The following is a 25110-nucleotide window of genomic DNA, read 5'->3' on the forward strand; positions in this document are numbered from 1 at the left end:
GTAACTGTGTGTAATGACAGAGTTTCGAATAAATATATAACTATGTTGTAAATATTAGAGGCACATAATACATATTCATGAACTGAACTCAAGAGAAAATGGGAATTGTTCGACTTTTTTTTTCAAGATTATGCAATGCAGAAATTTGAATGTATAATAAAGGTAATTATTTTTCTTTCTATATATTTTTCGTTCCTAATGTTAGAAGCATTGTGTAACTTTAGAATAATATACCAGGTGTTCTAAATCAGATCAGATCAAAAACACAGTTAGGATGGATGTGTTTAGGTGGCCATATTTATATTCTCATTTCTTGATATGGAATATAAAAATTTCGAGTAGAAAGTTGCTGTGCCAACAAAATTTAGATTTTAATACAGTTATCTAGGATTTGAAATATTAGGAAATACGAGTAAATTATAATTGCAATGATTCGAATTAAATTCCAAAATGTAATTTTCACATACAAAAATTTAACTTAATTTAACATTACTTGATAATCGTAGAAATAAGATGAAATAAATACATTTTATAGATAATTATCAAGTGGATTGTTATTCATAACATACAATAAATTCCTCTTTCAAACGTAGATCTCATATTGATAATTATACATTAGATAAATATACGATAAACGATAATATAATGTTACTTTTATCTTGGGTAAACATATTAATGCAATTAAATATAATTAATCTTAGATAAATATACTAATTAATAAAAACAAATAAATATTCCTGTCGCGTATTTTACTTTATAAAATTTTATTATTATTATCATCATTATTATTTATTATTATATTTATTTATTATTAAAAAAAATTCCAAAATATTTTCAATTCCAGAATATTCATATCGAATCAAAATTAACCAATCAGATTATATTAAACTTTACAAATATAATCGTTCATAAATTACCTAATCGACACAATCGACAATCACAGAAACATCACAAAATTTCTCTTGAAAACGTATAACCTCAAATCCTTCGAAATTCGACATCCATCAAGTCTGCTCGTTACAATCCAGAATCCAGATTAGACACACCGATTATCTGAAAAACTCGTAAAACTCGGATTGAGTTGTCTGGAAACGATTATCGATCTTATCGATAAAACAGGCGTACGCGTATCCAAGATGAAAAATATGCAAATGAGATACGCGAAAAGCGTGGTTGCGAGCCAGTGGATCAGAACCAATGGGCTCCATTCATGGTGGAGGAGCATGGAAGAGAGAAGGAGGGGAAGGGGCGAAGGGGACGATGGTCGATGCTGATGACGTTTGGCATTAAAACGAGCGGCTCTCTCGACTGGTGCACTCGTCCGGTAGCGTTAATAAATGGGGGACATCAGCTTTTAATTACGCGCCTCGCTCGTAATTGTAACCCGCAGCGAAATCGTACGCTCGCCGCTCCTCTACTTTACAACGGTTTGCGAGGATATACGAGCTGCGTTGATAACAGCCAACCATCGCTGTTGCTGATCCTTCGGTGAACCGATTAACGATCCCCTCGTAATTATGCTCCGCGAAGAGTGAGGCGCAACCTGCTTCTTCCATCATTCGAAAATCGTTATAGGATTTTTCTTTTACGGTGATGAATGGAATACGGTGTTTTGGAATACGAAAAAAATTTTATCTCGCTTTTTCGACAATTTTAATTTCTATGTTATTCGAATAAATTCTTAAAATCGTGATCTTTTTCGTTTTTCGATTATTCAAAAAAATTGTCGATTGAGTTATAGATGGAGGATTTTTCATTTTTAACAATTTTAATTTTATTCTTAATATGAATGGATTGTTTTAATATTTTTTTTTTTTGTTGTTTATATACATATATTTTTTCTTATATCGAGTGATTATTCAGAAGTATTAATAAAAGATGAATAAAAATTTTTTAAAAAAATTGTCGGATCTCTATAAGATTTGTTTGTATTACAATTATAAAATATTTATAATTGCAAAAAAAATTTTTGAGTTCCTAAAGTTATATTTAGTTTATATATTTATATAGTTATTGTTTATATAGTTTATATTTTCTTGAGTTCCTAAAGTTTATGATTAATTATTATTCATCGATACGATCAAGTCACGTATAATTTATTATTATTATTCGTTTATTGTGACATTTGTGCACGTCTGTCACGTGTGAAAATAATTCTTTAAAAAATTTATCATCGAAGAAAATTACTTTGCATTGAACGATAACTCAAATAATAAATGGAGCATTGTTTGACAAGTGGAAAAATTTACAAAACAATGAAATTTTTCAAAACAAAAGAGAAAAGGTTATAAATATGTTTTTCATAATATATATTCGGGAGAAGTTCAAGAAGAAACAACAAAATTTTTTTACGTTCAAAAAATAAATATACGATATTATTTTTAAATTTTTTTTACAATTCAATTATTATATATTATAACATTTTTTATAATTATTGTATTATTATTAAACATATTTTATTATTGTGATATATGTTTTTTAGATTGTTGTTTTTCATCTAATAATATACAGATTTTTAATATACAGATATTTGCATTAATACATTTATTTTTCTCGCTAAATTTAACAACATAAATGAAAAATCAAAATATTCTAAAATACATGTTAAATGACTAATAAGTTACATTGATAAAATATTTTTTAAGAAAGAAATTCAACACTAAATATTCGTTTCATTGAAAATAAATAATCGGACATAAAATACGAAAATAGTGAAATTTCTTCCAATTTAAATAAATTTCAGTATTTATATTACTTTAATAAATATAAATAGTATAAAGATCATAAAAGTGTGAAAATATACGCAACTCGCTATAAACCGGTTCAAATAAAACATGAAAGGCGAATACGAAGAATTAATCTGTTTTAAATATATTCAGATCAAGAAATATAAAAGCCATGTGCGTCATTCAATGATGAAAATAGAAGTAAAAAAAAAAAAAAAAAAAATTTAGAATTTTCAACCGAAACATTAGTCACATTGTTGAAAACACTTCTCCTATATTTTGTTTGCTCCACAACAATAACGTGATAAGATGAGTTCGAGTGAAATAATTGCATCGAATAGACAATAGATGTGACTCGTATTGATAAAATGGTAAATTGGTGGCAGAGGGGATGATTGACCTTTGGATACAGTGAAAAGAGATTACGTAAATGACGATGGTTTATATATTAGAGACACGAGTATTTTGCAACGTAGACTGACTATGATGCCCGCGATCGTGTTATTGTTGGCACTGCTCACGTTGGCAGCGGGTGAAATTTCTCACAATGACCCACATTTTGCTCCTGGCCACGACGCTATCGTCCATCTCTTCGAATGGAAATGGGGCGACGTTGCGAAAGAGTGCGAACAATTCCTTGGACCTGTAGGTTTTGGTGGAGTTCAGGTATGTGACAAAATTTAATTTTTAAACGTTAATTGTGATATTTTTATTTTTAAATTCAAAATGTTACTCAAATGCATGATAGTTTATAGTAAATATATTATAGTTGTGCGAAAACAATTGATAAATACCTGATGTTTATTGAAGAGATATTTTATGAAGATTCTTTAGAAATTTTATGCTTAATATCAAAAACATAGTTTTACGTTTGATTAATTTTTCGATTTAAATAAAATCCGTATTTAAATCAAATTTTGAATTAGTTTAAACAAACTTTCAGAAAATAATGTGGATTAAAAATTTACTTGCATCAGCTTTATTTTTTTAAGATGCCAATAACAATTAAAATCCGATATCAGGGATAATAATGGAACTTATCTTTTAATCTTTACAATTAATTTACCTATTTACCACTACTGAATGATTATCGATTTAATTATTTCCTCACGTGTTATAAAAATAATAAACTATCTTCTGTAAACAAACAAAATATCTATCTATGCTTTTATCAATTATCGATCTGAAACTCATTTATCTCAACAACATCGACAACAATTACGAATCCTGATCACTGAACAATAGAAAATCAATAGAAACTAAACTTGCTAACCAAATTTATTCCTTATTCATCAAATATTTTAAATAAAACAAAGATAGGAGCATCGCTTCTCGTTTCCACGTTATCAACGCAACACATACATACATATTGTATAGGCAATATTTGTATAGGTATCACCGGTACAAGAGAACATAGTGATCGACAAGAGGCCATGGTGGGAACGTTATCAACCGATTTCCTACAAATGGGTCACGCGATCGGGCACGCGAGAACAATTCATCGATATGGTGGCGAGATGTAACAAAGCGGGTGTACGGATCTACGTGGACGTCATAATGAACCATATGTCCGGTGATTGGAACGACGCACGCGGTACAGGGAACTCGAGGGCGAACACGTACAATTTCGACTATCCGCAAGTGCCCTACACCGTGAAAAATTTCCACCCTCGTTGCGCAGTGAACAATTACAACGATCCGTCAAACGTGAGGAACTGCGAGTTGGTTGGTCTCCACGACTTGGATCAGAGCCAGGAGTACGTCAGGTCGAAGCTTGTTGACTTCCTCGACGATCTGGTTGCAGTTGGTGTTGCCGGTTTTCGGTTTGTATTCACATTGTGATTAATAATAATAATAATATTATTATTAACACATTGGTAATAATGCATGTGAACAGGATCGATCTAGGCGTTAAAGAAGAGAACTTCTTGAACTTCTTCCTGTTTCAGAGTCGATGCTGCGAAACACATGTGGCCGAGCGATTTGAAAACGATTTACTCGAGAGTGAGAAATCTGAACACGACGCACGGTTTCCCTAAAAATGCACGACCGTACATATTCCAAGAGGTGATCGATTACGGGAACGAGGCAATCTCGAAACGGGAGTACAACGAAATGGCGGCGGTGATCGAGTTCAAATATTCATATGAAATTTCCAATGCGTTTCGGGGGAACAATAATCTGAAATGGTTGGTAAACTGGGGAGAGCAATGGGGTTTCTTACCTTCGAAGGATTCTCTCGTTTTCGTCGACAATCACGACACCCAACGCGACAATCCTCAAATCCTCACTTACAAATACTCCAAACAGTACAAGGTATAACCAAACTTTTTTCTATATTTTCTTTTTTTTTTTTAGAAACAATTTATTCCTAAATATTTGGTATCTGGTTACTTTTCAATTATCGTTCGATTGAAAAAATAGACGTGCAAAATGTTTTTAGAATTTTTACGGTAGAGCAATAAATATTTATTAGATTAGGGAATCGCAGCGACGGTACAGTGAAAGCTAGCAAGTAGAACAGGTCAGCCAATGATCAGACTCAAATACTTCTCTCCATATTTCGTGCAATACTACGTCAAATATCAATTGTGAAATTTTTTTCCACGAAAATTCCGATTAATTTTTTAACCACTGATGAAATTCTTGCATATATACTTTTTATTTATCTTCTTTTCGAAAGAAAACAATTCCAAGGTTAATATTTGAAATAAAATATAAATGTTTTAGATGGCTGTCGCATTCATGCTGTCCCATCCATTCGGCACCCCACGAATAATGAGCTCCTTCGACTTCCAAAGCAAGGATCAAGGACCGCCTAACGACGGCAATGGCAACATTCTGTCGCCTGTGATCCACGACAACATTTGCAGCAACGGATGGATCTGCGAACACCGTTGGAGGCAAATCTTTAACATGGTTCGTTTCCGCAATTTGGTCAAAGGAACGAGGATCGATAATTGGTGGGATAACGGAAGCAATCAAATCGCATTCAGTCGGGGATGTTCCGGATTTGTCGCGTTCAACGGAGATCGATACGATCTGAAGCGAAATCTGAAAGTCTGTCTACCTCCTGGCCACTATTGCGACGTGATTTCTGGTAATTTGGAGAACGGAAGATGCACTGGCAAGGTTGTCACTGTGCAATCGGATGGAAATGCTGGTATAGAGATCGGTGCAGGAGAAGAGGATGGAGTTCTTGCCATTCACGTTAAGGTGAGTGAGTTTGATAAGAAGTAAATGAGAGATTTTTTTGTCTTATATAAGTTCTTATATAAGTGGAAGGGAAAGTAAAAGTTTATTGAGATTTGTAATATTTTTTTTTATAGATTTTTTGATTTAGTTGTTTACTCTTTCTTACTAACTCAACGTTAATTCATAAATTATTGTAATAAAATGCAATGATAAAGAAACTTGCTTGAAAATAACAATTTTATCTTCAGGCTAAAATGGCGTAAAGGAATCATAAACATCAGAAGAGATTGCGATTGAACGAAGTGGAAGATTCTTAAAATTCATCTTGCGACGAGAAAAGATTGTATTTAATTCTTCGTAGAGCAAATAACTATTAAATGTATATTGTTTACGTATATATTTTTATCTCTATCACTTTTACCAATCACAATTCTTTTCGTAATCCAGAGTCTGTAACAGAAATAAGGCCACCAGTGAAAATATTTTTCAACAATGTTTATTTTAACAGAAACAATGTACTGTTCTTGTTCTCTTTTCACCATTAATTTCTACTATACATAATAAGACAGTTAATCAGTAGAATAATACACGACAGATTCGCGGGGGAAATAAAAAAAAGGGATGTCGAAAGGATTTTTTCTTCTTCTTCTTCTTCTTCTTCTTTTTCTTTCGAGGACGAATAAACTGGACGCAGGCGTAAATCACAGAAGAAAACGAAGGATGGAGAAATGGGTGGAGAATAAAAATCATCGAAGTTATCACAAGATTGCCTTATTGCCCGTTTCTTTATCCCTCTTTCTTTCTCCAAAATTGTCGTCCCTTTCTGTACAATTATTCTCATTTTTTTTCTTTTTTTTTTCGTTTTAAATAATTTCCGTCACACCAGTACGAATTTTTTCTTTCACTCTATTCTCCTCTGTTTTTTTTTTTTGTTTTTTATTTCTTTCCTTAATACAAATGCACGCATACTCTTCCCGTGTTCGCACACCTGACAATTAAATGATCTCGTGCTATGCACGCGGTAATGATGTGCATAAATCTTTTGCTACGAAACTAAATAAAATACTACGGGTCCTTTTGTAAAAGCACGATATAAATAAATGCTTAAGCATTATGTACAGTGATTCTCCGTTTAAGTAAAAGCCGCTAGCTCGGTTAATGTCCGCTCGTACTGTCCAGAATTTTTCTTTTCATATATCTATACATATATATTGTACGTTAATTTTCTGTACGTTAAAATGTTATTAAATTTTCTGAGAGTTCTATGGAAAATTTTTAAAAGATTTTATCCAATTATATACACACAAAATGAAGATGAATAAAAAGAATCGAATTCATGAAAAGTTGAAGCGAAAAGTCTTTTCAGAAATTGAATTCGATTATGAAATCGAAATAACTTGTTAAAATTGTTTTTCATAAAGAGTCGAACTCGAAATTTTTCGAAAAAGTACAAGCAAAAGTACAAAACTGGAAGCACGAGCAGATGTGCGCGCGAGATCGCGCTTGTAAGTGTACGTATGAATGTGTTTGTGTATTTGTATGTATGTATACATAATATTTATAAACGTATATAGTCTGCAGTAAATTCAGGCTAATGTAAATCTAAAAATACTGCTCGTCTTACGAACTTATCAACTCTCCACTTAATAACAACTGTCACACGGCCAACAGTTTTATCTCCTCTTTTATACGACTAAATTGTTATTACATGAACATACAATAAGGCAACGGTTTTAATGCTAAATAAATAAACGTTAAACGTTGAAAATAAGGGAGGAAGAAAAATTAATTTACAGTTTTTCTTTTTTCTCTAATTTCTACTGGATCCGTCGATCACGTTGAATCTACATCGTGTATCGCCTTCTCTCCAATTCATCTCTTAATGTTTATACGTGTGTATGTATGTATGTGTTTGCGTACGCATGCATACGCTCGTGTGTGCGTACTTGTGTGTGTTGTGTGTGCGCGTGTGTATGTACAGTATTACATTTTATACTACGGTATGCGAATGTACCCGCGCGTGATGATCTTCCTGTTCGCGTGTGATCTGCACGTAGAACGTTAGCAAAAATATAATTTAGTTATATTTTATCATTATAATTCATTCATATAAAAACTTCGTTAAAATATATAAAAGAAACAACGATTTGAGCAAATACGTATATCATCCTATTCATACAGTTAAAAAGTACCGCGTTGAAAAAATGTTCATTTTCATCATTATTGCACATTAATTGTTTTTTTTTTCTTTTCATTTTCCTCTTTCGCTGATATGATGTTGTCTCGTTTCGTTTTTCTTTCTTTCTCTCTCTCTCTCTCTCTCTCTTACACACACACTCTTGTTTTCTCTCTTCACTTCATTCGATCCTTACACGCAATCGTTTCTCGTTCGCTCATCTTTTACATACTCTCAAATAACAATTGCTCGCAGTTTATTTAATTACAAACAGTTATTCACTGTTTCCTCGTGTTATTTATTATCGTTTTCATTGTTTCCAGTTCTTCATTCGATAATGAAAAATTGAAAATTCGTTACTCGGCACTTTTCCTGTCTGTTTTCGTCGTTGTTAATATTCCAGTGAAATTATTCGAATTCATTTTCAATAATCGATTATTTAAAATGAATCTGATATTCTTAAATTTATTTGTCTTAGAAGTGTCTTAAAAAATATCTAATATTTTAGGTTAAAAATAACTTTCATTGTATTGTTGTTACATAGTTAATTATTATAGTTTCAAAGCAAATGCACTTTTTATAATTGAAATTCAAATTAAAATGAAAAGTGCCATGGAGTAATAATTATTGCTGCTGTATTTGAGTATATAAATAAATTCATTTGCTTTATAATTTAAATTTTTCGAATTTATCATGTGAATAAAAGAACTCGAATAATTACTTTGTTGGTACAATTCAGATAGCACGCGATATCTGATACCCATTTCAAATTTAATTATAATGTGAATCCTGACTTAAAGATGCCTTGAAATAATTAAAATTGTATTACTATATAATTACTATTCGTTATATTAATACATTTCTTTCTTTTTTTTTTTAATAAAAAAGAATGAATGAATACATATGTAGAAATACGTAAGTTAAGATCGGTGGCGCATTCTAGCGGACATAATTATTACTTGAATAAAAAAATAATATCATTTTTTTTTCATATTCTTGATATGGAATTCCAGATATTCTGATAAAATTTGTAGAATAACTGCTTTTCTTTTTTATATTTTTTTGCAATACGTAACAATTTTAAAACACATTCAAATTGTTAATAGATTATTACCAGACATTACATCTTTAAGACAATAAGACATCATTGTGCTATCTGTAAATGAACTTTTCTCTACGAAATCTCTGTTCTCAGGTAACAAGGGGCAGCATTGCTTGAAATCGCAAATTCTGCACGTTAAAAGAATCACCTCGCTCTCATTATCTCATCCATCTAAGAAAGGCTAGCCTTTTGGAAGACTTTTTCGATCGATAGAGGCACTCGTTTTTTTTATTCATGATATATATATATACACATACACACACATATATATATATATATATATAAGAAAAAAAAATCTCCATTAATAATTAATTCATCGCTTAGAACTTCGATTCGCGCGGTAATTATTCTAAAACGTTAATTTCCTTCGCCAAGGAAGACATTCCTGAAGAATTCAAGGCCGTTAATATCGCATGAAACCGATGTTGTACCTTGACACGCTAATTGCTTACGAAGGATCGAACACGTAGCTTCCGGTTGCTGATTTTCTTTTTTTCTTTTCTTTTTTTTTTTTTTCCTCTTTTATCGAAGGATGTGTAATTTGAATAAGCACGCAAACGAGGCGTTTTAATCGCTAATTTCCATCCCAATTAATTTGATTATCACGCAGCGTCAGCTTCTTTGTGCTCATCGCGTGTCTATTCCTAATTTATAAACGCGAGAACGTTAACACTTGTTAGTCACCCTCCACTTCCTGCTAGGCGAGGAGAACTTGTGAAAGCCCGGCCAGCTGGTACAAGTCTCTTAACGACTTGTAAAAAAAATAACGAACTAGAAAGTATCAAGTATCGAAGTATCGAGAATTGTACCTCTGGAAGGGTGGAGGGAGGGGAGGGGGTTTCTATTTTCTTAAATAAATTTTATGATCGGGCTGCCCAGATTCTTGTCCGAATTTCAGGCACCGAGTATCATTCCTAACTTCGTTTCTTCTCGACGAAAGACAATAATAATGATAAAAATTATCGATTGAACGATGTTAAAACATCGCGTTTCAAGTTCGATCATTTTCGAGCCGAACTTTTGGACGATACCAGGTGGATAAGAAGTTCGTATGTTTATGATTTACGGAATGAGATGAAGAAAATGCGTGACAAATTTGTATCGAATCAATGACCAAGAAAAGAAAAAGTACTTATTTCAAATCGATTCAAATTATACAGAGAACTAATTGCACAGAATGAAATAAACGCAGTAATAAGAAACAAAGAAAAGGTACGACAAGCTACTACAACTTCTTATCCATACCTCGAACTCCTCAAGTTCAACCATCGAAACGCGAAATCCTTCGTATTTTTCGTAACCCATCCGAAAACGCAATGTCCCTCCCCCCTCCCCCAATCATCCTCCTTCTCAAAGAACCGCTTATTCCCATCTCCCTCGCACACCTATTATTTCACACGAATCGATCCAGCCGTGTAAACACAAGTACGTAAGTACAACGCAGGCAAATTCTGCATCGAGGACAAAAGTAATAAGTCATTTATCTCCAGGTACACTTGATTAACGTATCAATACAACGAAACTCTTGATCGTCGTCGAACGTCCCTCCCTCCCTCCCCCCTCCCCTGCCCTCCCCTTCCCTCCCCGATGAACGAACACTCGATGGACAACACACAGGCGGAGCCTCCACAGCGTAACTCCACAGCGTCACGTGTACACACGCAAAGCAATGCTGTCGCGTGATCCGCGTCACTGCTTGATGGGCTTCTTGAACACCACTTCCGGCTTGCGTATCGGGCGTGACACGCGCCGTTCTATCCTTAGGGCCCTGTTCGGGTCCTGGGGGGGCGCCACAGCGCCCTCCGGGCCCAGAGGAGTCTCCGCCATTGTTTGTCAGTTCCCCGTGCTGCTTGGCCGCCTTCCAGGCAACTGTTGCTGCTGCGGTTGCTGCTGGTGTTGTTGTTGCGACGCGGCAGCGGCTGCCGCGGCCGCGTTCAGGGCTGGCAGGGGCGTCTGGTGGCAATGAGCGCAGTGCAAACAGACCGTGCACGCGCCCAGTTTCCGGGCGAGGAGGGCGCGAAGCTTCAGAGCTGGGCCCAGCTTCATTCCCATTGGGCCGGTCAGGTGGTCCTCCGAGAGAAGGGGCAACGCTGCTCCATCGATCCGGTGCTCGCGGAAATTCTGGAAAAGAAGGGTGGGACGGATTCATTAGTTTTTCTGTCGATCTTGGTTTTTTTCTGGCGGGAAGAAAATTTAAGGTGGACAATTTTCGGATGGACGTGTGATGGATGGATCGTCGTGAGGCGTATAGAAATGTTTATCATGGAACTTTAATATTTTTTTTTTAATTACAGGTAATTGCAAGAAATGTGTTTTGTTGATCGGAAGAAAATCAATGTATTTTCGAAATTGTAATTTTTAATCGATCAAAATACGAGCTATTGGCTTTAATGATCTTCTCATAAAGAGATTTTTATATATATATTTTTATAAAATTATATATATATATATATATATTTATATCGGTTGGTAAAATATCTGGTGATGGGTTAAGATTTCGCATTTCGATTCAGTTAATTTTTGTAGAGTGTTTTCCAATGCGATCGTTGTCATGCAGAATTGTATCTTAATCAATTTCTTGGCAGTAGGATGTTGCTGTTACGATATCTCTTTGTTTTAGAAAAGAACAATGAATTATTCCCTTTACAAATCATGATATAATCACCATAACTTTTTCGATCATAATGATGGTTTAAGATTTCGTTTAGGATTTTCATTGGTGTCCAATCATTGTACGATTATCGTATAGTATTTCTCATCACAGATTATAATTCTATTCAAGAATGGACTATTGTTTCGAGCTTTATGCAATAAGCACACTTCTAAACTTTTAATTCTGTGTCAATTGGTGCAATATTCCTCCTATTTTTTCACTTTATCCACCCAAATATTTTAGAGATCCTCTGCAGATATTTATTTATCCTTTCAATTTATCTTTGTTCAATATAGATTCTCAAACCTTACATTTTTTAAAATCACCACGGTTCTCTTATCCATAGAATCTTCTTTGAACCTAATATGCTAATCTAATATGCCTCGGTTGCACTGCTTAAACTAGCTTAAACTCATACAGAGATAATAATATTCTTTCACTTCTCAAAAAAAAACTATTAAACTTACATACAAAAAAGAACTTATTACACAAATAAAATAAATAAGACGACACCGTCAAAATATAAATTAAATAACATTAGCTTACAAGTCTCAATTGATCAATCATTTGTCCTAAAACAATTGGCAATTTCAATTGCGTATAATATAACTAAATATAATTATCTAATGTTAAGAAGTTATCTAATACGTGAAAGTTAAATGTGAACCTAAGTTTCGAACAAGACGTCCAATAATATCAAAAAAAAAAAAAAAAAGGAAAGAAAAGACCCGACCAATTAAAGCTATTCATCCCATTCTTCCTGCTCATTCACAAAGCGTTAACAATGACACCTACGCGAATCACCCACCGCTTGTCTCTGAATCACGCGAGCCCACGCGTATATTCCTGAATCGCGTGACGTGACCCCCGACCCGGCTCGAAGGTCGCCCGTTCTTCGCGGGATCTCTGGGCGGACGGAGCCGCGTCCTCACCGGCGTGGAACGCCGCGGCGCTCCCTCATTAAACCTCCGTTCCGCAAAAAGCTACGAGTCGAGCTACCCGCTACCCGAGGATAGAATCGTGGCGAGGAGGAAGAACGGGAGGAAAGAGGCGGAAGAAAAAGAGGAGGAGGTGGAACAGGAGGAGGAGAAATGAAAAAAAAAAGAAAAAAAAAGGACGGACGTTTCATTCACGGAGGCCGCCGCACGATCCCCGTAATTGCCGCTGCAACCGGCGCGCGATTTACCCCCGCTCGCGCGCGGTTCACTCACACCGCCGTACTACGATTCGTTACCGTGCGCGCGCGCGCTTTCTTGCAGAGAAATACGTTGATCGCTCGATTATGAATGAAATATTCAACGTTCTAACGCGATCTCCGCACGCGAACCACGGGCAGACCGGTCTTCGTCCTCGTGCATCCTCTTTGAATCGTTCTCTGGTCTTCTAAAAGGAGATGTGGGATCATCGGGTGTAAATCGAGGTTTCGATACGAATATATGAATTTTAGTTTGGAAGTTTAGCATTTTATTCATCTTCTTTTATTTTTTTTTTTTTTTTTTTGGTTTTGGTTTTGATTCTCGTCTTCTGATCTCTGTACGGCGTTGGGATGGGTTGCTTTGGAATGTGTAAAATGTGAATGATGGTTTTGGTAAAGGTGTTTGATGGAGGTAGATGGAGAGTGAAGAGTAATGATGGTTTCAGGTGGTTTCGTAATGGTAAGGTTTCAGATGTTGGGTATGCGAAATTATCGTGCAGATATATGTATTGCGATATAAATGGACTCTGGACGTATTTCAGATTAATTTTTTCTGTCCGTTTCTCCATGTTGTTCCTCGTGTTCATCATGTTGATATTAGAAACGTTTAGTATCTATGAATGTGATACCTATGAATTCAGACGAAAATAATTTTAATCTATTTAATGTCTTATTGACAAAATTCAAGAATAAAGCAATTGGAATTTTTCACAGGATCGAGAAAACCATTTAATATTATATCCAAAGTATTATTACATTAAGTACATTACAAAAAATCTTCATTACATTACAATCTTCATCAGATTATGTCATTGTTCTTCTTTACCGACGATATACCACATTCAAAAAAGTACGAGAAAATTTCTACCACATATCTTCTGCTTTAATTCCAACTTTCAAAAGATATTAACCACCGCATAATTTCCTACAATTCTAGCCTCCAGCATCCCGACCCGCGTTCTTAACACAGTCACAACAAGCCGAGTAAACGGATCTCGAAACTTATCCCTCTTCAGCCGGCTTGCTGACTAATTACAAGAAGAGGACAAGAAGGAGGATCAACGAACTTGCACAAATTATCCCGTGCCGCGATTCTCGCTTTACACGCCGTTTACTCGCGCGAACCTCGCGGCACTGCTAATTATCCCGTTTCTCCCTCGCAGCTGACACCAGTGGTCGCACCAACGGCCACGAGGAACACAGGGCCATCTATCACGCGCCGACACGGCCGACATTGTTTCGAATTTCCGATAGCGACGCTAACGGTACACAAACGCGATCGAGCGTAAGAATGGAAGCTACTTTCATCTACCGCTCTTTTCACGTTAAACGTTAATTAACCGAGAGTTAGCTGAGAGAAGATAAAAAACACGGGTCGTGACATCGTTGTTGAACGCGAATGAGAAGATCTTTTCATGCTTCTTTGTACGATGGTTTTTTTGCGCCGAAGAAGTCAGAAATAAAAGAAGAAAAAAAAGACTTTAAGAAAGATCTTTTTTTTTTAAAAAAAAAAGTTTATGAATTTATGGGATATATAATTTTAAATCGAAGATTTGATTTGAATCTAAAGTTTAAAGTTTAATAAAAGTTTAACAAGAAGGAGTAATCTCCCATCGTGGACGATTGCATTTACTGCAACATTCGTTGGAATCAAGGATTTATGATAATTGCTGTAATTCATTAGCATACTGAAGCTAGGAGAAGTTGGAAATTTTTTTTTAAAGACGACATAACACATATTTCCGCACACATTTAATTGCTAATATTTTTTTCTATTTTTTCAATTCAATGATCGGAAGAATAAATAAAAAGTGCCAAAAGAGAAAATTGAATTAATAAGGAAACTACTTTTCAATCTTTCTAACTTTTTCTCGTGATCTAATACACTTCTTTACTTCATCATCCCTCGAGGTAAATTCATAAAAATACTACATTACCAACAGAAATTAGCTAACGAAAACTGCATCTGCATTATCAACCACGACTGAATTAAACTCTGAAATTATTTTGTTATTAAACCTTATATATATATATATATACATATATCAGATTCATGCGAGACAAAATTATAACGCGTATCTTCTATGTGCACCGTATTCCTTCCAAAATGGATGCCTGTGCTATGTTTTTGCCATGCGTTTAAAGATCGTAGAGAAATCGTCGAGCTGTATCGAGACTGTTGCTACAAGAAAAAAGCGTATTTTTATTATATAAATTGCCATATGAAATAGAATGTTGCTACGGAAGGGTAGGCTTCTGCTCGAGATCTCTTAGCTGATTATTATGAATTACCACTCTGAAATCAGGGTATCAATTATGCCTGTGAGCCGTGGCGCCCCCAAGTAGCACAAAATTATAGTGCACGATGTCTCCTCGTTGATCGAACCGGGGCTTTTTGCGGTATGCAACGCTTGCGTGGAAATTGTCGAGGTGTGCACATCAAGGAATACGTTCTACTTCATTAAAATGTATTTAGGATAAAATGTTGCACCCGGAACAAGGGTATATTTCTTTGATCCGTTGATGAGCATGAATTAAAACCGACGTTTTTTGCCCGCCTTGCTACCAAAGGATTACATGATTGAAGTTAGGTTTTGTTACTGCATGATAGAAATTCCTTGATGTAAAAGAGACTTTTCTTTCACGGATTTAGAGAAGAATTTTCGAACACTAATGTTAATTTTAAAACAAAGGACTTTTTTTTACGAATAAATCTTAACTTTGCTGAGAAACAAATACAACGAAGAAATTTCGTCGAAGGAAGACAATTTCTTCACGCTAATAATCTAAGAGAGAAGAAAGAGAGGAAATGACTCATAAAAAGATTTCGAGGACAAGTTGACAGGAGGTCCTTTCCAGGGGCACACGTTCAAGATGGCGGGATTCACGGGGATCTCATCTCGGCGCATACATCTCATTGTCTTTGAGGAGGGATACAAGGCAGAAGTTTCGTAATCTCACAAAACCTCGAGCCAACAGCGGTGTCTGTGTGGTGCAGCTGCAGTTGCAGAGAATATATCATCCTCGTGTTGCACCGCGGGCGACCGCGGCCCTCCAAAGGCCCAGCCACGAAGACAACCTATATTTTCTCCACCCAGTTCCAAACTCTTAAGGGCAAACGCGATCCCAGACTGGGTCCAGCATCAATTATACCTTCCACAAACACGCTCTTATCTCTCGCGCTTGCCAGACAGCGCGAAATTCGAGCGTGCAAGCTCCGAAGGGCGTGTTTAATGATTTTTCTACGTTATTGTACCACAGAGAGGATATTTAGACCCGAGTTTTTTTCAGGCGACAATGAATGACGCTCTAATCGATAAAGAATTTTCAAGAGAAATCTAATCGATAATATATCGTTGGAATATTTATTAAAATTAACAGAAATGAAAAATAGCCTGTAATGACTGTAGTAAAATGGCTGAAATTCTTCCGACGCGTTTTTGTTATGTTAAAATGTTAAAAATTTTAACCGTATATTTTATCACGGTTCACAGTTTATCATCAATTTCACGTTTCGAATACGCTTGAAATTTTTGTTCGTCTCAGAAATCACCCTTTCTGAAAAAAATAAATTCCTCCCAAGCGAACAACTAAATAAACCGCATCGTTCCATGTTGAACGCGATTCGAACAAGGATCGATCGCGAGCTATCGAAGCGGACACGGGAATTCTTTCCAGCCTGTGGATCCGCAGAAAGTGTTGGTCGAGCGTGAAAAGGATAGGAGGTTCCTCGAAAAATAACGGCTCGTCCGTTTCTTGCCAAGTTCGAATTCCTGACCCCGAAGGATCTCGAAGCCGTGGTTATAACCTCGGAAGAGCACCGACTCGGAACAACGTCACGTTAGCTGGTCGCGATGGGGCCCCGTGGAATCTTTCCTCTCGGTCGATCGGTTTCTCTATAGGGAAAAACAGCTGGTGGAAGTAGCCGAGTCCGTTGCAAAATCGAGCCGAGGCCAGGAACGAATTTATGGAATGTAGCTAGAGCGTTGCTTCGTCGCGTTTTATACCTTCGTTCTTCCGTTCCGTCTCGAGCTCTGATTTTTCTTGGATTTTCTTTAACCTAAATTAAGGTTAAAACGTAAAAAGTATAAAAACGTAAAAACGTAAACCATAAAAAGAAGAGTAGTGTACCTTTACTTCATGCATTTACTTATTTTATTTATTTAATCTGCGGTAACGTGTAAAAATATTTTTAATGTGACATTGATATGGATCACTAATTTTTCAATTAATTGATCTAATTTTTTTTTTTTTGATTGAACTTGAAGCAAATTAATCATGCAACAATGGAGATACAAAAGATTTGAGGTTATGTCAACATTATGGAAATTTACATATGAAATACATATGAAAAAATTGTAATAAATACAACATTAAATTAAATAAAATACTTTAGACAACGTTATTTCGTTTTAATTTATCTCGTATAATAATTTGTTACAATGTATATAAGCAATTTTCTGTTGAGAATTATGAGCCATTTTTTAATATATCATTTTTTCCCCAAACAAAATTTAACACTTCGACATCGATAATATTTATTTACGACGCGAAAAATACTTCCCTTAATTATTCGATGGTTCTAAATCATCCTCCATCAGGTGTACAGTGTTCTTCGAGGTAGGTCCGTAATAAAAGTCACGTCTATGACATCATGAAATCTCGTCACTACAGCTGTTGCGTAACGACAATGACGAGTTAATGAGAAGAACGCTTTACGATATATGAAAAATTCCACGCTGGTTAACCGTTGACAAGTGACAAGATAGCCATAGCGAATATAATTGAGAAAGAGGAACAAAGATTTAATATCTCCTATAATTAAATATAATTTTCAAAGTCAATCACGGATTAATATTTTATCAATTCATCAAGGAGTATTGAAATTTCTTTTATTTTTTCCTCCCCTTATTATATACTTTTCAGACAAATACTACGTGTAAAATTTTCTCTACCCACATATATATCTTCAAATTATACACATCGTATATACGTATATAATTTTAGAAGCTGATTATTATAATAATTTTAAATATTCTCCATTATTTTAGAAATTATTTTACAAATATAGACATGAAATCTGATGTATATAATATATCACGTACGTATCCAATATAAAAATAAAATAATAACTGTAATTTCCACATAACCTAATACAGTTGTCAATCCCCTAGCGGACAATCAACGAACTAATCTACACACTTGGAAGGAAATTCTCGTGACATTTATAACCGAAGACAAGAACAGGTGTTCGACACAAGGAACAAAATATAAACAGACACAAATCTGGGACATACGAAGCGAAAAACGTTGCATACGCTGTTATAACTTTTGTTTACGCTATTGCATCCAGCTGGTGCATTTGCTTTGAGCTGTTATGCGCCTTATACGGCGTTGCAGTATGCAAAACACGACGTGAAATGAACTAGGATGAACGGATGCTCGGAATTTACGTTTATGACTCTCTGTCAAGTTATATCACTACTGTATATACAGCTGATTCATTTTGTAAAAACGGATAACGTTTGTACGTATTTTAATTCTTCTTTAACCTATTCTCCAAATTTTTAACAGATATCTCCGTTATCTCATACGCGTGGAATTTCCTATTTTCGTTAGATTTTTAACTTGAAAATTGAATCAGAATTAGACTAGATCTGATATTGAATTTTTGAATTATTGAATTTTTGAAGCAATATTTATTTCTTCGAGTATATTTCTCGAAATGTATCCATGTATCGAGAAAAATGACGCATGAAATCTTAAGTAAGGTAATAAAAACGATCGGTATTGAATTCTTTCAAAATACTCAAAATAACAAAAATATTTCGTATTGCAAAGTTGATCGTGATACGAGATAAAATAGTTTTGGTGTAAAATATTTAGCCAACAATTTGTTAACGTTATCTTTGCGCATAGTTCGACGTTACGTTTTAGCCTTGTGTCGAAGATTCCATGCGTGCGGAGAAATCGTAAATTCGTGCGGAATTCCTTTATGTAACGATTCTCAGATGCTAAGTTCGACCGACGGAATTTGTGTCGAACAGGTATCTGAAATTCCGGTCACCTTCCACCTTTCGTTAATCGCGACCTTTATCTTGCTAGTCACTCGCGATAGAAAGAGCTCCCTGACCCTTGTTAATATTCAACGTCTCTATGGAAAACTTTTCGTTTTTCATAAATTCCCTTCCTCTTCTACATCTATAAAAATAAAATGGAAAATAGAATATCCACAGAAGCTATACATTCAAAAAATATATAAAATTACAATTAAACAATTGCAAAATTTCAATTCTCCAACAAATAGTAATATATATTCTCTTGCAACTGATTTTAACAATCTTTTCTCCAAAATCTCAACTTCATTATAATTGCCTAAAAGTTCCGAATAATTAAAACATTTATCTTCCGAGTACAAAATTTCAACCTCGTCACAAATACTCTCAATCATCAAATTGACTAATATATTGACCAATGATAGAGAACGGATTCCCTGAATCGAATCACGCAAGAAATTCCTACGATAAACATGCGATCGGTGGCTACGCCACTGTGCACCAGCGAGCAAGAACCGGTGACCTGCCACGCCCTGTCGAGGTCGTCGCGCGCCTCTCTCGCCGACCGGCGTACGACGTCGACCGCACCGACGACCGCTGCCCACCAGCCTAACCAGATCAACATCGCCCCACTGCTTCGCGCTACGCTCTGTCTCCCGCTGTGCTTCCGTCTCTCCTCCTTTCCTCTTTCTTTCCCCTCTTCCCCTCTTTTACTCTTGCCTACCTTTTCTCACCAACGTGTTTTCATTTCGCTCTCTCTCCCATCTTTTTCTTTTCCATATTTTTAGCGGTTGCATTTTCAGTTTCTTATTTATATTTATATTTGTGCGTTTCTATGTCTAGTTTAATTAGTACGATGGCCGCTGGTGCGACACTAGCGCCACGTGACCATTAACTACTAATAGCTTATACGTTTGTATATTTGTTAGTTCTTTTTTTTTTTTTTTTTTAGTTTTGAAATTTCTAAAATGTATTTTTCACGATCCAAAGTATGGTAATATCTTTCAATCAGGATGAGTTATTAAAATTAAGTTTTCAATTAGTTTCCATCAGTTAAATATTTTATTTGTACTATAATTTTTCGTCTTGTAATTCCTATAAATAAATACTCGTAATTCCTGATTATTAATCACAAGTTAACAAATTTAATTTCCTTTTAAAACACGTTAGAATTCTATCGATAAATTAATCTCTATTTCCAATCTCGACCGAGCAATCAAGGGGTTAATTAACCAAGAAATTTTCTTCCTCAAACATATCTCTTTTATCTTTATCTTTTTTTTTTTCTTCTTTTTTTTTCTTCCTATTTACCACATCTTACGGCTTCCTCCCAAGTGACTCGTTCCTTTTCTACTTTCTCCTCTCGCGATAGAATTCATTTTCTTCTTCTTATATTTCTATGGGCCGAAGTGTCACACGCCGTTCTATCTCCTATTTCCATTTCCTCTTTCTTCGACGATTTCAATTCAAATAATATCGTTCCCCATCGTTTTGGACCGCGCCCAATGTTTACGACGAGATTCTCCAACTTTTTTCCCATCCTCGAGCGAAGGAATCATAGTACGAGTTTCTCGAGTACGCTTCTCTTTCTCCGCGGAATTGCGGTTACCGAGAAAAGATAGCGCGAGGATCAAGGGGTCAATCGGCTGACTCGCGACATCGCGCGATTCCATCTTTTCCTCTTTCGTTCTCAGTTATCTCGGCGAATAAATTTTCAATTTTACAAATGAACGTGCGCGCGCGCGTTCAATCGGGAGAATTATGCACTTCTGCCTGCAATTTATCGCGAATATGGGGTATCGCGAGATTGTAGAGGATTTTTAACGCTACGCGGTGTTCAGAACGAAATTATGAGTCGAGTTAGAACGTTATTCGTCATTTACGATTAATTATTGTTGGAACGCAAATTTCTAACACCGTTGATTTATGTTACACAGGCCTTGAATTCTTGCCGCAACGATCTATTGAGCTACGTAAATAATGATCATCGATTTGAGAATGCTTAAAACACATGATTCGATAATTCAATCTTACGTTTGATTATATATGAAGAAAAATTTTATTCTGTATATAAATAATATATATATATATCAATTAGCAACTAACTCGGTCGCTCGTGAGTTTAAATTATATATTTCTAAGATCAATAGATTAGAAAATAATATACTAAAACTAATATAGAGAGATAATAATCCATGTATCATTGATAATGATATATTCGATATAATAGAGATATAAAAATTTTGCAAAAATTTAATTAATTCGTTTCTTAACTCAGTGAATGTATTTTTTATACATTATATTCGTAAATTATTATACAGTTTTTATAGATAGATGCAATCAAATCGATTCTCTAAATCCAAAAAGAAATTTCAAAAATATTCTCTGTATTTTCCTGTCATCCATCGAACCTATATCCTCTTAATCATCGTTCACGCGTTTAATCAATTCCCTTCATTCATCCACGAAACGCAATCAACCACGTAACCACGCCCATCCCCCTCTTCTCCTTCTCTCCACCCCGTGAGCTTCTATTTTCCACGCGCGATTTTTATCCTGTCCCCGTTCAAAAAACGTTGTTATCTCTGATTTTTCACGCCCGTGAATCGGTCTGTTTTTGCCTTACTTTTTAATCAACCGATGTTCCCGGCCCCCAGATTTTAATTATTATTCCGGACCCCGCGAAAAACGGGAACGAAACTTGGAGTAATTAGAGGCGAAACAAGTCCGATCCGTCAATTAAACACGATGGAGACGCCAAGTTTATTTAGATAGGGTACAGTGTCGTGTTGCCTTCGAAGAAAGTGGTGTCTGTGACAGAGGGAATATCGTGTTCCACGAGGAAACACGTCGGAGATAACGATAGCGTGGGATCGTCGATGGAGGTTTCAGGAGGATTAATTTATTGGTTTGCAGGAAAAACGTGAAATCGTGTCAAGGATTATACCTTTAATATTTAATATAGGCTGTATATTTAAAATGTATTGAATCGTAATTGATAATTGATGAATTGGGACTGTGGTTTGCATCTAATTATTAGAATTTATTTAATTTCTTAAATATAAAATTTAGGAAATTTATTAAGATATAATTAAAATATCTTCATATAGAATTATCAAGAAAGTAAAAATTGTTAGGATTTATCGATGATAGAAGAAATGTGCTACGAAGAAAAAAGTTTAAATATTGGCTTACTTTTAATAGAGGCAAATTTCCTTTGAATCCTTGAATCCTTAACGTATTGCTTCAGATGCAATTTAAATAAACCAGTTTCCATGCGGAATCTCCTGATATTTGCATATTAATGGAGAACTCAAATAGAGATTAAAATATCACTGATCCAAGAAAGTTAAGAAGTATAATGAGATAAGATAAGAAGAAGCAAAGAAAAAATCAGGAAATCAGGAAATTCTAAAATAATATTAAGTCTTAAATTATATATGTACTACATCAAGCTAAATGAAGAAAATTAAAAATTAAAATAAAGAAAAACCTTATCATTTATCCTAGCAACGATAATAAAATCTATATCCCATATTCCTAACATGCAAAAACTATTTAAAAGCACAAATCACAGAAATAAAAAAAGAAGGATTGTGATAATTATGATAATCTCTTTCTAATGATAAATGTTACATACAAATGAATGTTTCATGGACAACTATGTATAACAATAAATTCTCCCATCTATTGTCATCGTACAATAATACAATAACATCCCATATTCCTCTCGACAAAATAATGCTTCTCTAACCTAAAAAAAAAAAAAGAAAAAAAAAAAGACAATCACTTGAAAGATTCACAACTTCCTATTCGATACGAAAACCATTCAGCTTCATCGAGCAAACACGACTCGTAGCATCGCTTCATTTCCATCCGCTGGTGTCTTATAGCGTACAACGAGGAAATTGTCCCGTAACGAGCCTCTAAATTCCCATTAAACGAGGCCAGCGTGAAAAAGTGGACGGCGACGAAAAAGCGGTGGTGGACTGTGAGGCGTCCTTGCGGACAACGCTCGTGTCGTCGTGTAATTGAGAGACATTCAGAGTGCATTAGCGCTGCTGGCCAGGGGGCAGGCAGGCGTATTAATTGCTCATCAGCAGTAATGAAGGGTTTGTAAGCCGATATTAGCATAACTAACAGGTTTCCCGGTAATGAAGCCACGTTCACGGTCACGATGCCACCGGTCTCTTTATGTCTTTCTGAACCCTCTCGACGGGCCGGCATACAGCAGCCGGATGGATCTTTCATTATGAGAAGAACTATCTTAGATATTCTCTCTGTGGAACATGATTTTAAGCGGAGAGGATTCGAATGTGAATTGAAAACTTTGAAATAATTGTTTGAACTCGTAACTCGATTGTTATTAGATTCTTTGTAGAGAATTTGATGTGATAGTTGATTAGGTTATGATTTCTGAATTATTATATTTTTTACAAAGAATGTAATATTCTAATTGGATTAGATCAGAATTTCTAAATTCTTATTCACTTTTTATGAAGAGTGTAATTTCCAAGTTGTAATTAGTCAGGTTATGTTAGGTAGATGGAACATGGAATTATATTGAACTTCGTATTCATTCAATGATTCAGGAAAGAAATAATAAAGTTTGAAAACTTTACGGAAATATAGTTCAAATGATAATAATAATCGAAAATATTTTCGAAATCGTATAAAATGGGAGAAAAGAATTAGGTTATCGATTAATTCTTTGTACAAAATTTTCTAGGATCGAAACAAGTAAAAATAAATGAACTAGAAGAATGGATATTCAAGCAGAAAAGCAAAACGATAAAATCTCGTCTCAAGTTCGAAAGATGGAATGCGAAAGAACTCGTTTATTTCGATTTCATGTTTTTCTGAAGAGATAGTGTTCGATGATAGCTAACTCTTAATTAGCGAGACGTGTTTTCGAGACGGTAGCGGATTCGAGGATTTCTGTTGTTGATTTCCACGTGGAATGCAAGTGCCGCTCTGGCAGACCGATGTTTGTTAAGCTTATTCAAACACGGATTACGATGGTTATTAAAGCAATTCAACTAATTGACGTTCGCTTAATAAGGATGTACAGAGAAGAACATAATTATATGTACAAAAGAGATTTGGTAAATAGTAGTTGTTCGATTCTTAATAAATTGTTCGTTCGAAAATAAATTGCCTCTTCGAGACTTAATAATACGAATATAATATAAAGAAGTATGTAATAACGAGAAAGAAATATTTACACAAAGGTGTAAAAAAAAAAATTAAATAATATCGTAACACGGATTATAATCTTTAATAATTAATAGATGATTAAACTATTATTTAATCAATCAAGTAAAATTTCATGGAACATATAAATCAATTTGTTTCAAACGAGATTTTATGAAACGAGGGAATTTATTCAAATTCGATCGTTAATGTTCCAGCGTTACAATATTGAAAAATCTAAATCCAAATCTTAGAAAAAAAATACTCATCGATAAATATAATATCGATAATAAATATATCGATCGAATATACCTAAAACTCCGCGCGAGTCAGCTTCGAAGAAGATCGTAACGACTCGGCTTATCTGCTCAACGGAGCAAAAAAAAAAAAAAGAATCGTGTTTAGAATTTAAATTGCGACCGACCCAGTTGGTTATCAACGGCCACAGAGACGGAGGAACAGTTACAAGTGGCGCCACTGTGCCATTACGCCGCTGCCATGAGGGAAAATTGCCCACCTCGAGATTTCGAGGATCGAATCGACGGCTTATCCGTGTCGCTTATTTCGTGAAATCGATAAGAGAGAACCACGTGAGCGGAATAAATTATCGGTGGCCCTCCAACGTGCCCTCGTCGAAACAATCGGAGAAAGTATCGGACGAGGAGTCAAGGAGAGGAGAGAGAAGGGGACAGGGAGACAGGAGAAAGAAAAAAAAAATACGCGAAAGGTCGAGGCGATAACGAGATCGCGATAGCCACACGACGTAGACGTGTATCGGATAGTAATAGTATGCATAAAAGGCGAGTTCGAGCAT

General features: G+C 35.2%; 2 protein-coding genes and 1 long non-coding RNA gene across 9 annotated transcripts in view; 2 read left to right on the forward strand and 1 right to left on the reverse strand.

Moving 5' to 3' along the window:
* Positions 1-46: 46 nt before the first annotated feature.
* On the forward strand, positions 47-539 carry LOC108004030 (uncharacterized). Its single transcript, XR_003699080.2, has 2 exons — positions 47-162; positions 238-539. It is a non-coding gene; the product is annotated as an uncharacterized LOC108004030 (long non-coding RNA).
* A 1260-nt stretch (positions 540-1799) lies between these two features.
* Positions 1800-6316, forward strand: LOC108004028 (alpha-amylase 4N). Of its 2 annotated transcripts, XM_017066669.3 has the most exons (5): positions 1800-3392; positions 4119-4549; positions 4676-5042; positions 5457-5942; positions 6170-6316. In XM_017066669.3, the coding sequence occupies exons 1-5, from the start codon at positions 3210-3212 to the stop codon at positions 6182-6184; spliced, it is 1482 nt and encodes a 493-aa protein (XP_016922158.1). In that variant the 5' UTR covers positions 1800-3209; the 3' UTR covers positions 6185-6316. The 2 variants fall into 2 exon arrangements, with proteins under 2 accessions (XP_016922158.1, XP_061940081.1); XM_062084097.1 differs by having other exon boundaries at positions 5457-6316.
* An 85-nt stretch (positions 6317-6401) lies between these two features.
* The window catches only part of LOC108003973 (uncharacterized), a 272622-nt gene continuing 253913 nt past the window's right edge, over positions 6402-25110 (reverse strand). For all 6 annotated transcript variants that reach the window (XM_062084092.1, XM_062084090.1, XM_062084095.1 and 3 more), the window contains one exon: positions 6402-11320. In XM_062084092.1, coding sequence (XP_061940076.1) covers positions 11033-11320 — 288 coding nt within the window. In that variant the 3' untranslated portion in view covers positions 6402-11032. The remainder of the gene's footprint in view (positions 11321-25110) is intronic.

The sequence above is a fragment of the Apis cerana genome, linkage group LG13 (assembly GCF_029169275.1).
Source record: "Apis cerana isolate GH-2021 linkage group LG13, AcerK_1.0, whole genome shotgun sequence".
NCBI lineage: Eukaryota > Metazoa > Arthropoda > Insecta > Hymenoptera > Apidae > Apis > Apis cerana.

Excerpts from the sequence above, each read along its gene's own strand:
- LOC108004028 (XM_062084097.1), top strand. The coding sequence starts at position 3,210 with ATGATGCCCGCGATCGTGTTATTGTTGGCACTGCTCACGTTGGCAGCG. Across the intron at positions 3,393-4,118 it reads TAGGTTTTGGTGGAGTTCAG|GTATCACCGGTACAAGAGAA; the intron begins GTATGTGACAAA and ends ATATTTGTATAG. Across the intron at positions 5,043-5,456 it reads AATACTCCAAACAGTACAAG|ATGGCTGTCGCATTCATGCT; the intron begins GTATAACCAAAC and ends TAAATGTTTTAG.